The 12,572-nt window shown below is 35.4% G+C and overlaps 1 protein-coding gene across 4 annotated transcripts in view; it reads left to right on the forward strand.

Annotated features, from left to right (window-relative positions):
- LOC123873469 (apoptosis-stimulating of p53 protein 2) overlaps window positions 1–12,572 on the forward strand; it is a 339,385-nt gene that overhangs the window by 167,986 nt on the left and 158,827 nt on the right. The window contains exons 1-2 of one of the 4 annotated variants that reach the window (XM_045918317.1): window positions 2,098–2,158; window positions 6,569–7,115. The exons of 2 other annotated variants lie outside the window; for them this stretch is intronic. In XM_045918317.1, the coding sequence (XP_045774273.1) occupies window positions 6,681–7,115 (435 nt within the window). In that variant the 5' untranslated portion in view covers window positions 2,098–2,158; window positions 6,569–6,680. Of the gene's footprint in view, window positions 1–2,097; window positions 2,336–6,568; window positions 7,116–12,572 lie in introns of those variants that run through there. One more of the 4 variants, XM_045918316.1, reaches the window with a different exon arrangement.

Below are 12,572 nucleotides of genomic sequence, written 5' to 3' on the forward strand. Positions count from 1 at the left end.
GTACGCTGAAATGCGGACGATGTAGTCCAGAGCAGAGCAGATTTTGTAATGCATGAACGTACACAGCTGCTATGGGGGGCAGGCATGACGTGCTGCTCTGCGTCGCGTCGTTGTTGTAGTCGCGTTGTAATGCTGGCACAGAATTCATCGACGTCACGTCAACTCAGAAACGTCTATTCTTTGTACCTAATAACTAGAACGAGTCTGTGCCACTCAGCTGCGCCGCTGCATATGCTTGCGGCCTAAAATTCTGCCTTCACTGTGTTCACACTGTAATTGTGCAGTTGACCGTGACCGTCTGATTAAGTCTTACTTAAGTATCTGTTTTAGGTATAATTATTATTTATCATGAATTTAGAAAATAGCACGCTATATGGTTTGCAGTGGGATCAACTCCAAAGAAGCCGGATTCAAATACTTGTTATGCCCTAAACTCAACTTAGGTATATTTGAATATGAAACGGGAATTAGAAATAACGAAACTTGAGCAAATGTTTGCTTTGACATTGTGATTTTTCCTATTACTCAGGTATGTGCGCGCAAACACGGATTGTTTGGCTATCACGTGATGTATGCAGGCTGTTACGGCGGGATTTGGTTAACGCTTTTGAAGCAAACATTTGGTTTTTGGGTAAAGACGAAATAATATGCTGCATATAAATAATTTTACAGCTCATTTATCTATTTATTTTTTCAGAGTTAGGTCGTTTCATATGTAAAATATAACAGTAAATGAAAAGATGACATCGAATAAAATAAAGGAAATATTTTATTGTTCAATTAATATCTATTAAACAGTCATAAAAATAGTTTACATAGTGGAATGTGCATCGCCCACCTATGTAAAAACATATACTAGTTACCTATATTGATAAAATTTAAAAAAAAAGATTGAAGGGGACAAAAAATTACATAGCCCACAAAAAAGGTATTAAAAAGCTCCAGATAGGCAAAGCCCATACCTACATGCGTATTTTAAATAGTAAAGATAAATTCGTACGTTTACGCTTGTAATGAGTGACAGCAAAGACTACATAGATATAAGATACCAACTAGCGCGATGTTAACGCACCTTTGGGTAAAACGACACCTACAAGCGTGCTTCTAAATTATTATCGGTCTATAGAAGTCATTGAGCTTATAAGGAACAGTTCAATACTCATTTCAGTACTCTTAAATTATAAGGACATTAGCACCGGATTTAAAGTAGGTAGATACCTACGTACATAATAATTTCCTCACTTGATACTATTCATCAAGGCTTTTCGTTGTAAAATAAACCTTATTTCAATAACCTTAGAAGTAATGGTAGGTATATTAGATGGTTGCTGAGTGCTCAGACAGTTTGATTTGGTGCAGATGTTTTGGCAAGCCACCAAGTGACGAAGTTCGAGACAAGGTCGCGGTTACAGTGCCATAAAATGTAGAAGTATCTCTACAATTTTATTATGGTTTGATATTAGGATATATAGGATATTCTTCAGACTCTACTTTTGCATATTTTTTAAGATATAACTTTTCCACAATACTATGTTTCAAAATTATTTATAATATTTTATGTTAAGTTTAAGTATTAGTAATATAGTATGGTAGATTTTGTAGGTTTGGTAGTTTTTGACGGTTTGGTAGTTTTTGATCAGTAGCACTATGATTGCTTTTTTTTTGCAGAATTCGAGAAATCTAGTAGGTATTATAATTTATAAACGTAGCCTATATCCGTCTCTGGAGATCAACCTCAGATCTCTGTACTTATCAAATTTCCTTATAATCAGTTAAACGAATGGATTGTGAAAAGATAATATTATACCTACTGTGAGATAGACAGATATTAGCTTAGGTATAGATATCAGCCTGAATCGATTATGACGGTTATTTTGCTAACACATGCTTATATACACGTAGGTAGATGTTACTGTGCTAGTTACACAGTAGGTAACTCGACGACTAGGTACCAAGAAAATTGACTTCTCTTTTATTCTAGACTTTAAAAAACATGAATGGCTGATTCAGCGGATGTCGTCGAGCGAAAGAAAATAGGAAATATACGCGAAGTTATTATATGCGAAGAGTATTACGAATATAGAACTTCAGTCGCGCCAGACCCTGCGCTGCGCGTGCGCCGCCGGTAGCAGAAAACTTACAAAATCGAGATAAAAACGTGTGTTATTGTGTAAAATAAATATAATTATTTACTAATAAACAACCAAATAACGCGGTATCAGTAAAGTGAAGGAAAAATACAAATTGTTTGAGTTCAAAACAAAGGATAGGAAATAACGAATAAAACATTAAACCGTAATTAATTGAATACTACCGTATTTTTTGGAATAAAATCGTAAGTAATCCTTGATTGATATATGAGATTTATCGTTCATAACACGATTTATGCGTAATGCTTCTGATTCATGAAAATGCAGGCAATATCCATAATGATTTGGCAAATTACTTTATTGGAACCATTTGGCAAAATACAATAGTTGTGCGTGATATAGTAAACCTTGAATAGACTAGAAGTTTAGGACGTTAACCTTAATTTAAACTAAATGAGGAAAGCATTGTAAAATTAAAGAAACTTAAAATAAAGATAAATATACACATCCCGTAGTATCTATTAGATACAGAAAGAATTTTATAAAATCTTGTATTGTACAAACACGAACGACAGTAAAAGACGGTTCAATATTATTATTGAACGTTACTGTGACGTGGAAGAACATGTTTATAAAACAGCCATAGTTATTGTCATAACATCTCTACAGTATGATGACATGGTGCTCAATATTTGAGACTTCTTGATACAAATTAAAATATAGACAAATCCAATACTGACATTCTAACAGTACCTACTGCATACCTAGGTATTCAATATATGGTGACTTCAATATGACCACCAAGGTATAAAAAAATCAATTGCTGAATTTCTGTCACTATCCTCTACTTATTTTGGTAACAGTGGTAATCTCTCTGTTTCGTATTCTTCATTGCTGAGGGCCATGTCACGACACTTCTAATTATCTCATAATGGTAGGGGGCTTTGGAATAATAATAATGGTTAGTAACAAAATTATTAGATACCTAGGTCCTAGATATATCTCCAATAAATGATAAGGAAGCTTAGTCTAGAGGGATCTGACCTATGTCACTGTATACAGAAAATGCATTGGCAAGGTTATTGAATAATTTATTCTATGAATCATTTCAGTTCAGACTTCAGACAGTAAATCATTATTTACTACCCATATTATAAATGCGAAAGTGTTTGTTTGTCTGTTTGTTTGTTGGTTTCTCCTTCAATCACGCCGCAACGGAGCCATGAATTGACATGGGCTTTTGCTAGTCTAAAGTTAAAGAGTGAAATCAAAGAGTTCCCATGGGGTTTTTGGAAACTTAAATCCACGCAGACGAAGTCCCGAGCATCAGCTGGTTTCGTCAAAAATGTATGGATTTCAAATAATTTTTAAAACTCTGTTGTTTTTAAAAGGATGATGTTGTTGCATTCAGTGACCTGGATTGTTTCACGAGCGAGAAGTCGACGAATTTAGAGTTTGAGCCAACGAGCCAAATATTTGGTACTGTTTTTATTTATCGCAAAATCGAATTAACTGTTTGCACAGCGTAATGAATGTTTAAACTTCCACCGTATTTTATCTGTGCAAGTATTTTCCTTTTACATTTAAATCAAGAGCTGTTGACGGTTAGACTCCTCCTTTTCCTGCTTGTATGACAGCGACAGAATTGCAATTTTTCTTTAGTTCACAAAAATTTTAGACAAATATAAAATTTTAGAGTTAGAATTGCAATTAAATTTCTCCAATTCATAATCTATTGTCCCTGTTTTCTTATTTTGTGTGCAATAAAGTTTATTATCTATCTATCTATCTATCTATTTTAAAATCATACGAGACAAATTGAATTTCTCTAACTCGAGTTTTGTCTGCCGACTGCTCATAGCGAAATAATTAGTAAAGAAAATCTCAAAATATTGGATACAATGAATTTAAAAAAAATTATAAGCTTTCGAAAGATGTACCTAAAGCTGTAATCAAAAACTCTTAAATTAATATTATCTGGAAAAAAAGAACTCCGTGCCTTTCATTCATAATCATCTCGTAATAACAAGGGTACCGCAACAACTTCCATTACGTGGAGCCGTACCTAACCAATGATTTTCTTAAGACGTCACTTACTAATATAAGTAACGTGCCCGTGAGCATCTTAAATAAATCCGGCGCAGACACAACAAGCTGCCCTTAAATGTCAAGACTGTAACAAAACCGCTAAGGCCGATCACTCACGTAAGACTTTAAACAGACTGCCTCCATCCTACACGCGTTGCGACGATCGCTTGGCGAGCTGAATAAACTTTTATTTATTTATTTATTTATACACGATCAAGTTTACCATCAAGTTTGCTGTGGATTTGAAATGGCGCCCAGTTAATTGATAGCCATACCTACACCGTCAATGACATAATTTAGAGCCAAACATTGTCAAGCTTACCGGACACCGGTTTAAGTCTGCTGCAAATTGATCAGTAAACTTGATCGTGTATGACCTGCAACGTTACTATTAAAATATAAACAATTGCGAGAACTAGAAATTTAACAGTATGAAACAGTGAAACTACTTCCAAAACTCTAGATTTCGTATTATTGCTCTCATAGATTTTCTAAAAGAACTTGACTTTAAAAAGTCATTGGTCTACTTAGCATGTCTCAACGCGATGTAACATATTATTTTATGGAAAAACAACTGTTTTTTGTTCCTTAAGTAATAACTTAAGAAAAAATATTGAATGATTAGATAACAAATGTTGATCAATTTATTTAAATAATACGCACGTAGATATGGAATTACCTAATTTTCTTTGATTATTCCTTTCTTCCTTCTATTCTATCTATTTCCATTTTTATTGTTTTCCATACATTTCCTAGGGCTAATTTTCAGTTAGTACGACAAAAAGGTCTTAAGTGTGTGCTTACTTGTATTCAGTGTCATTGCTCCCAACGCAATATGAAGAGTTCGCGATCTCACTAGAGCAATATGTCAAAGTTCAATGCAAACAACGAAAGATATTCGTCTAATAAAGTTGTGAATCTTTTGTAGTATTCTGAAGTATACTTATTAATTATTATATTTTTGGTGAATTTTAAAATAATATTACTAAAGATTTCATCCACATGTAAATAAAATACCGAAATTTCGGACTTTTGGTGAATATTCTGTAATCTTTGAAGGCAAAATATTTCTGGCTGTTTAGTTTATTGCCTTTGACTTGACCGATAGATCTTTGATTTTTGATTTCAGTTACGGATGTTGCCTGTGAGGACACAAAGATGGAATAGTCATTATAATAATATGTGTGTTACTGTACCAATGCGCGAAAATTTAAATCCCAACGATAGAGCTAGAATTTTCGTTTTCAGTTTTTGTATGACAAGCAAACTATATTTCACTTACCAACGTCCCACGTGACGTTTAGAAATAAAAATACTGAGTACATATGCTGTACCTGTCATCGTGTGTGAAACATTTTACACGGATCTCTGCAAAGGTTGTTTTGCTCCAAATTATAGGGTACCGTACCCGAAGGGTGAAAATGGCACCCTATTATAAACTTCCGCTGTCCGTCCGTTCATCTGTCGGTCCGTCTGTCTGCCTGTCAGCGGCCAGTATCTGATGAACCGTAATAGGTAGAGAGGTGAAATTTTCACACAATGGGTAGAAACTATTTAATTGCCGTTATAATAAAAATTATAAAAATTTCAAAATGGCTGCCACGCAAATTAAAAAACATTAAAAGTACATAATCTTGTACGATGGCACGAAACCCTTCGTGTGTGAGTCCGACTCGCTCTTGACCCGTGTTTTTTAAAATTGTTCCCTCGTGTCAACGTCATGTTTGAAAATGTTTTGAAGCGTTAAAATCCAGTATCAAAATACGACCCATGTGGTCCCGGACAGGTGCTGAGAAGGATGATAAGGGTCGAGCTCCCGAGCACCGTTGGGCTAATTACCCTTCGGATCCCCGTACAGTTGCTCGGACTTCAGGTACTTACAGAAATCATTATCATGCTACGGTGCAAATTACGTTTAGTATAGGTATAATTAATTGAAGACGAATCAATCACGATTTTAGCTAAAGTATAAACCATCATCGTTATTATCATCGTCAACCGATAGATGCCCACTGCAGACTCTGGTCTGGACCATCGGTCTCTTGTAGGGACTTCTAACGCGACGCTCTTGCGCCTCCTGATTCAACGGCTTCAGGCGTTTATGTACTTATTTATCTTAGGTCCTTAAGATCTATCGGTTTTTCCAACTATGTACTCTACCCATTTCCACTTCAGCTTCATAATAAAATAAAATATTATGATAAAAAATATTTCTTCAGTGGTCTTTAGAAATAGATGGGTACTGGGTAGGTACGTATATTTAAACATCTATGTCTCGCTATAAGTGACTTAAAATTACGTTACAATAATGAAAGCAATTATAGCCTAGATAGGTACGATAAAAATGCGCATCAATATAAGCCAGCCACGCAATCGTTTTCAAATTGCAGATTGAAATTAAATCCGTCCATACGCCCACACGTCTCGTCTGCGTTACATCATTCCCTTTGACACTGTGGACATAAACATTGTAATCCATCAACAATATTTACATTAGTAACAATGGAGTGCGGACGTATAATAAATGGACTGAGATGGAGTGCTTATTCTTTCGCTTTGAATGATTCGAACACACCGTCCGTCTGTTCAGACGATTGCGGTAGTGAGGAACAAAGTGCAGTGAATGATAATTATTCAGAAGACGATAGCAATTCCGCTTTTATCAACAAGGAGTTAAACGAGTGCTCGAAACTTAATCGCTACGTTAACCCCCCATTCATCGACGACGAAGTTTTAAAAGGGGAGATAAGTGAGGGCGCGGACGTTGAAGAACTAATGAAGAATGAGGCGAAAAAGTTCGAGGATTATAAGTTTTGCGAGGCAGTTAACGACTTCGACATTGAGTTGGAATCTGGCGAGGCGGTCCCTATAGTTTACCTTTCGACAACTCGCGCGGCCAAACTGCAGAGGGCTCTCCGACTAGCTGGACATAAAAAGGTCAGTTTATATACTTCTAGATGATGCCCGCGACTTCGTCCGCATCAGATTTTTTAAGTCTTTGATTTTCTGGGATAAAATGTTGCCTATGTCAATTTCCGAGACGCAAGCTAAGTACCTCTGTATCAAATTTCATATATAAATCGGTTAAACGGATAGATCTTTAAAAATCCCGTGGGAACTCTTTGATTTTCCGGGATAAAAAGTAGCCTACGTCCTTTCCCGGGATGTAAGCTAACTCTGTACCTTTCATTAAAATCGGTTTAACTGTTGGGCCGTGAAATGCCAAAGACAGACAGACAGACAGACATAGATTAGATTAGATTAAATTATTTATTAATTGCAAAATTGTATGTACAATGAGTCTTAAAATTATAAAAGTCCAATTACGATCTGCCATGCAATGGCGCGCAATTTTTCAGTAGTACATTTTTATAGTTAAGTATAATGTCAAACAATACCGGCTAGAAATAACAGACATACAGATAGACAGACAGACAGACACACTTTCGCATTTATAAATTAGTATGGATTCACACAGATATGGATAGATACAAGTACGCTAGATAAGGCCTGCTGCCAATGCCATAAAGAATACACTTATTTTGTGCCAGTTCAACCGAACCAAGCGAACCGAGAATTAAAATTGACACTTTGTGTCAAATGGTCTTCGTGTTGACTCTATGTTGGCATTTGTTACATCACGAAAATTCAGTTCCGAGTACCTACGCTTAGATGACGCTTACTGCTGCTATTGGCTCTATAATTGCGATAGTCAAATTGGTTCAAAAACATGTCGGCAATAGTAAGTCCAGCGTACTTAGGTATATTAGTAGAAGTCAGTGTTCATTCCCATCTATTTTTTTTGGGAGAAAAGGAATCCTAATTAAGTCTCGGACATTTTGCTTTTTATCGTCCTTCATTCTTCATTAGTTTTTCTCAGTTGCAGGCTAATTGGAGCTTAGGATGAAATTATTCTTGCGCAGATGTGTATAGTATTCTACATACTAAGTACACATAGTATATTATTTATTATACTAAAATGTTACCTATTAAAACAGAATTATTACTTTCCATTCCTAAACATTGGTAACTTCGCCTGTTGGTACTATCTTATAAATAAAATATTTTTATTTTTTTATTTAATACGTTTCGTTTTATTTACGTCTTCCAAGTCCTGAGCAAAGTCTTTATAGATCTCAGTTTCAGAGCGGCTATTTATTAGAAAACTCATGAAGTTTAAATTAATATTATGTACCAAATTATTCAAAGTACTGCCATTCAAAAAAACTTCGTAAAAGAACAAAACTTTTAAGTTTAGCAAGTTTATATTGCAAATAAAGTTTATTGTAAGCTTTTATTATCATCGCAAAGTTCTATGAGCTGTAAAGTTCAGAGTAAGTAGTTATTGTAACTTTCTTTAAGTACGAACTAAGGAGAGTTGAACAGAACAGCAATGTCTTAAAAATAATTCATTTACTTTGAAAGGATTTGCTCGGTCTTTCATTCGTTCAATACGTTCGCTTTAATGCTTAAACAAAGATTTTTTTTTCCAATGGAATGCAGCGAGGTGAAACTTCGTTTTCGTTTGTTTTTAAGCCATAAAGTTATTGTAAAGTTGTTAACATATTATGCTATACATGAATGAATATAGTAAGAGTTGTTATACATGTGGTAGCTTTGATCTAAAAAATGTTTCGTAGAACCAGATATAACTTGACCTCAAAACCAAAACTGATGTCAAAATATAATTTTTACTATAATCATGAACTATGAAAATTCTAACGCTTGAGAGAGAAAAGAATTAAGTTCAAAAATATACAACGGCTGTAATTTTTTTTTTTCACCGTTAATAGGTAGTTTTGCATTTGGATACCTTTTTATTCGAACAATTTGTTTACGTTTCAAATAGGAAACATACGTGTAACGTAATCCGCTGTAATGTAACTCCATCGTGTTACGAATTATGCCACAGCTGTAGCAAGAGCCTACCTATACAAATTACTGAATTAATAGGTGATTTTGCTAAACTAAAATAAGTTTTATTACCATTTGAAAAGGTGCATTGTAACGGTAAATATAAGTTTGTTTTACTACCATACAGTAGTGGGTTTTAAGCGAAAATAGTTTTTATTGCAAAGCTTTACGGTTGGTGATAATAGCAAAAGCTTTTTTGTACAGACTTAGTCATCCATGATACTGCATTATACAAGAACTTATACTGTCATTTCCCTGGTAGGTTGAATTGAATTGAATCTTCTAAAGTTTTATACTATTGATATTAACAAAAAGCATGTAAATAGTGTCTTCTGTACTTAGCTAACAATATCTAATAATAATGTCCTCCTATTAGAATTTCGTCAACGGCCCATCTCCATAGAGATTTTAACCAATAGTTAAACTTAGTTTAGTTAAATTAAATATTATAGTGCACAATTAGTGGGAGCGCAAACACAGGTGCACTCTCTATTCCTTCGCACTTATTGCCCTATGGAACTGGAGAGAGATTACATATTCTGTAACTAACTTATAATGTCATCATCCTTCATCTATATAGTGCTAGCCAGTGGACCAAGGTATTTTCGGGAGAGCTTAAGCACATCCCACATCCCCCGCCATTCATATTCATCCACTTCCCTCCATCTTTCCACACAAGCCATGCCGCCAAGCGATTTATCTTTCCGGTGCGATACCGTGTATAAACCAAAGGTTAGTCCGCTGCCATCTTAGAATGCATCATCACTTACCACCAGGTGAGATGGCAGTCAAGAGAGAACTTTTATATGAATGAAAAAAAAAACTCTACGGTTGCCGAGACACAGTTTCCACTTCAGAGCGGGTCTTCCCCAGCGGCCATCGATTCTGAGATAAAAGTGACCTGTCCCCAGACCTGTTGAGCACAGCGTTGAGTGACTTAATTTGTGAAGAAGGACAGAATGTCAAGTCCACCTAGATTAATATTAAGAGACATTTATTCTCATTCATCAACGCCTAGTCACAACTGCTAGAGCAAGTCATTTTATATTCTCTTTGCAGTTTGCTGTGCTATTAGAAATTCGCTAACGGCAAAATGTTCGAAATTGCTTACGTTTGAGCGAGCTTTCTACCATGGAAACTGACACCTTTATCGTTTCATATAGGTATACGTTTTCGTATAGGTATACGTAGGCTTTTAAGTTTAAAAAAATTGGTATGCCTCCTAAATATAAAAATAATACCTATTGTAAAAGCAAAAATTAGTCCGTCGGTCTGTCTATTACCTTTACACTGCCCAACAACTGAACCGATCTTGAATAGGCATAGAGATAGCTAGAGGATGTTTATGGGTGTCTTGCCATTTAAAGAAAAAATATTACAAAACCGATTTTGATGCAGTACTCTGCTATTATAGCACGTTTTACAGTTGTAGGCCACGAGAGGGCTCTGTAATTGTGAGTTTTTTGTATGTTACACCTGTGTAAATGTTTTGTCTAATGACGTTACACCAGACGACGACACCGAGAAGAGATTTTAAAATAGAACAACGATATTTCCCAATAGTCTAGTTTTCTCAAGGAAATATCAATTCTAGCTGTCATTTAGCTTTGTAGGTCGCGACACAGAAGTCGGTGGGAACTGGGAACAATACTTGGAGATGCACACACCGAGAATAAAAATGAATTTTCTAACCCCCGATGCGCTATGGATTCAGTGCCGTTGGCTGTAATAGGATATCTGGTTTCAATTTAGTTCGCTCAATGTGACTTTATATTACATTTTTTAGATTTTATAGAGGTTTATTTAGAGAAGTGACTCTCTTTTTAGTTTAAAAAAATATTTTCTCACTTTTTACTATGTAGAAAAGGTCAATATCATCAATCTGTTGCCGGAGCACTGCTGAGTCTCCTTTCAGAATGAGAACGGTTTCGGCTACAGTCCTTCACGCTGGCAAATTGCGGCAAACTTCATACACTTTTTAGAACATTATGGAGAACACCCAGGCATGCACGCATGTAACTTTGAAACGGAATATTTTGAAACGCAAACCTGGAAAACTATATTCCTGGATCGTACCTACAAAATTTTATTGATATTGATTGGTTAGTACTCAAATGAGAGTCACTGGAGGAAGTAGCGGGCAAAAGCTAGTAGGTACGCCAGACTGGCGAGATCTAAAATGGTCTCGTTAGTGCATCGCAAATAAAACGCATAGGCGAAATGGAGCTAAAATGGTACAGTTGAGTAGCCCTTCCGTCCCACTCTATATTAGTACTTCATTCCTATTTTAGACGCGGATGAAATATCACCGCAGTAAAACCCTAGTCAGACACATCGCGTGACGACAGCGAACACTAAGGCAGCCATTAGACGGTTTTGATATAAGTTTTGGTATAGTCACTGCTGTAACTGACGAATAACTTAGGTAATAGTGCAATAACACTTATGTTTCTATGACAAATATATGGATAATACTCTGCTCTAAGATTCATTCAATTCATTTGTGTTTGACGGAATTTATTTTTCAAGTTTAGTTCAGTTTTCAAGATTAGATTTAACGCGTACCAGCAGCTCCTAGAGATTTGTAACATAAAGGAAGTAGGTAAATGAAGCACGTCATGTTCGGAATACGACAAACTTATAACGACTACGCTTCTATGATCCACTTGTCACTAGCGTAATACATCGCTGCTACGCGTTATGTATGACCAGAGCTTAAATTATATGTACTACCTATAGAAATGGAGTATCATGTTACGTAGGTACATAAAATACATTAGTTTCTCTCGCATAAAGTCATTGAATACATTTTCATGGCGTAATTTTCCGGTTCACAATAAAATAAAATGATTGTCTTCTATTCATATTCTAATATATTCGTTCTTAGACTTAATTGATCTTCACAAAAAATAATGCATGCACTCTATCAAATAACGTCGGTGCCGACTTTTCTTTATAATGGCCAATTTTGAATAATTGGACTAAAAATTGTAGAAGTGTCTCGTTAAAACTAAAAATATAATTGCGAGAGATTAGTTCTAGTTGTTTCTCGGGTTTCATTAAGTTTGTGTGTAGGTACAAATGTACCTAGCTACTTCATTCCGCGAAAGGCGTGCGGCGCGACCGCGCTGCCGCCGCTATGCCAAAATATTTTTATGTTGAGTTGAGTCTTTTTGTGTAGAGTTGAGCCTTTTTGTGTTGAGTTGAGCCTTTTTTTAATTTTTATGTTTTTAAACAAAGGATAGAACAATGAAACTAGATCTAAAACAACTTTGTCGTAAAGTAAATATACTTACGACGTATCTAGGAATAAATGTCTAAAAATATTAATGTAATAAATACTTCGAGAAATTATATTTTTATAGCGAATCTAGTCATGCTAAATAGGACAGCTGAGTCTTGGCGCAAAGGAAACCCTTCTGAGAATTATCTTTGAAGTGTTAGTGATAAAAAGAAACGAGCATATTACGCTTGTTTGTA

Source organism: Maniola jurtina, chromosome 16, assembly GCF_905333055.1.
Source record: "Maniola jurtina chromosome 16, ilManJurt1.1, whole genome shotgun sequence".
Classification (NCBI taxonomy): Eukaryota; Metazoa; Arthropoda; class Insecta; order Lepidoptera; family Nymphalidae; genus Maniola; species Maniola jurtina.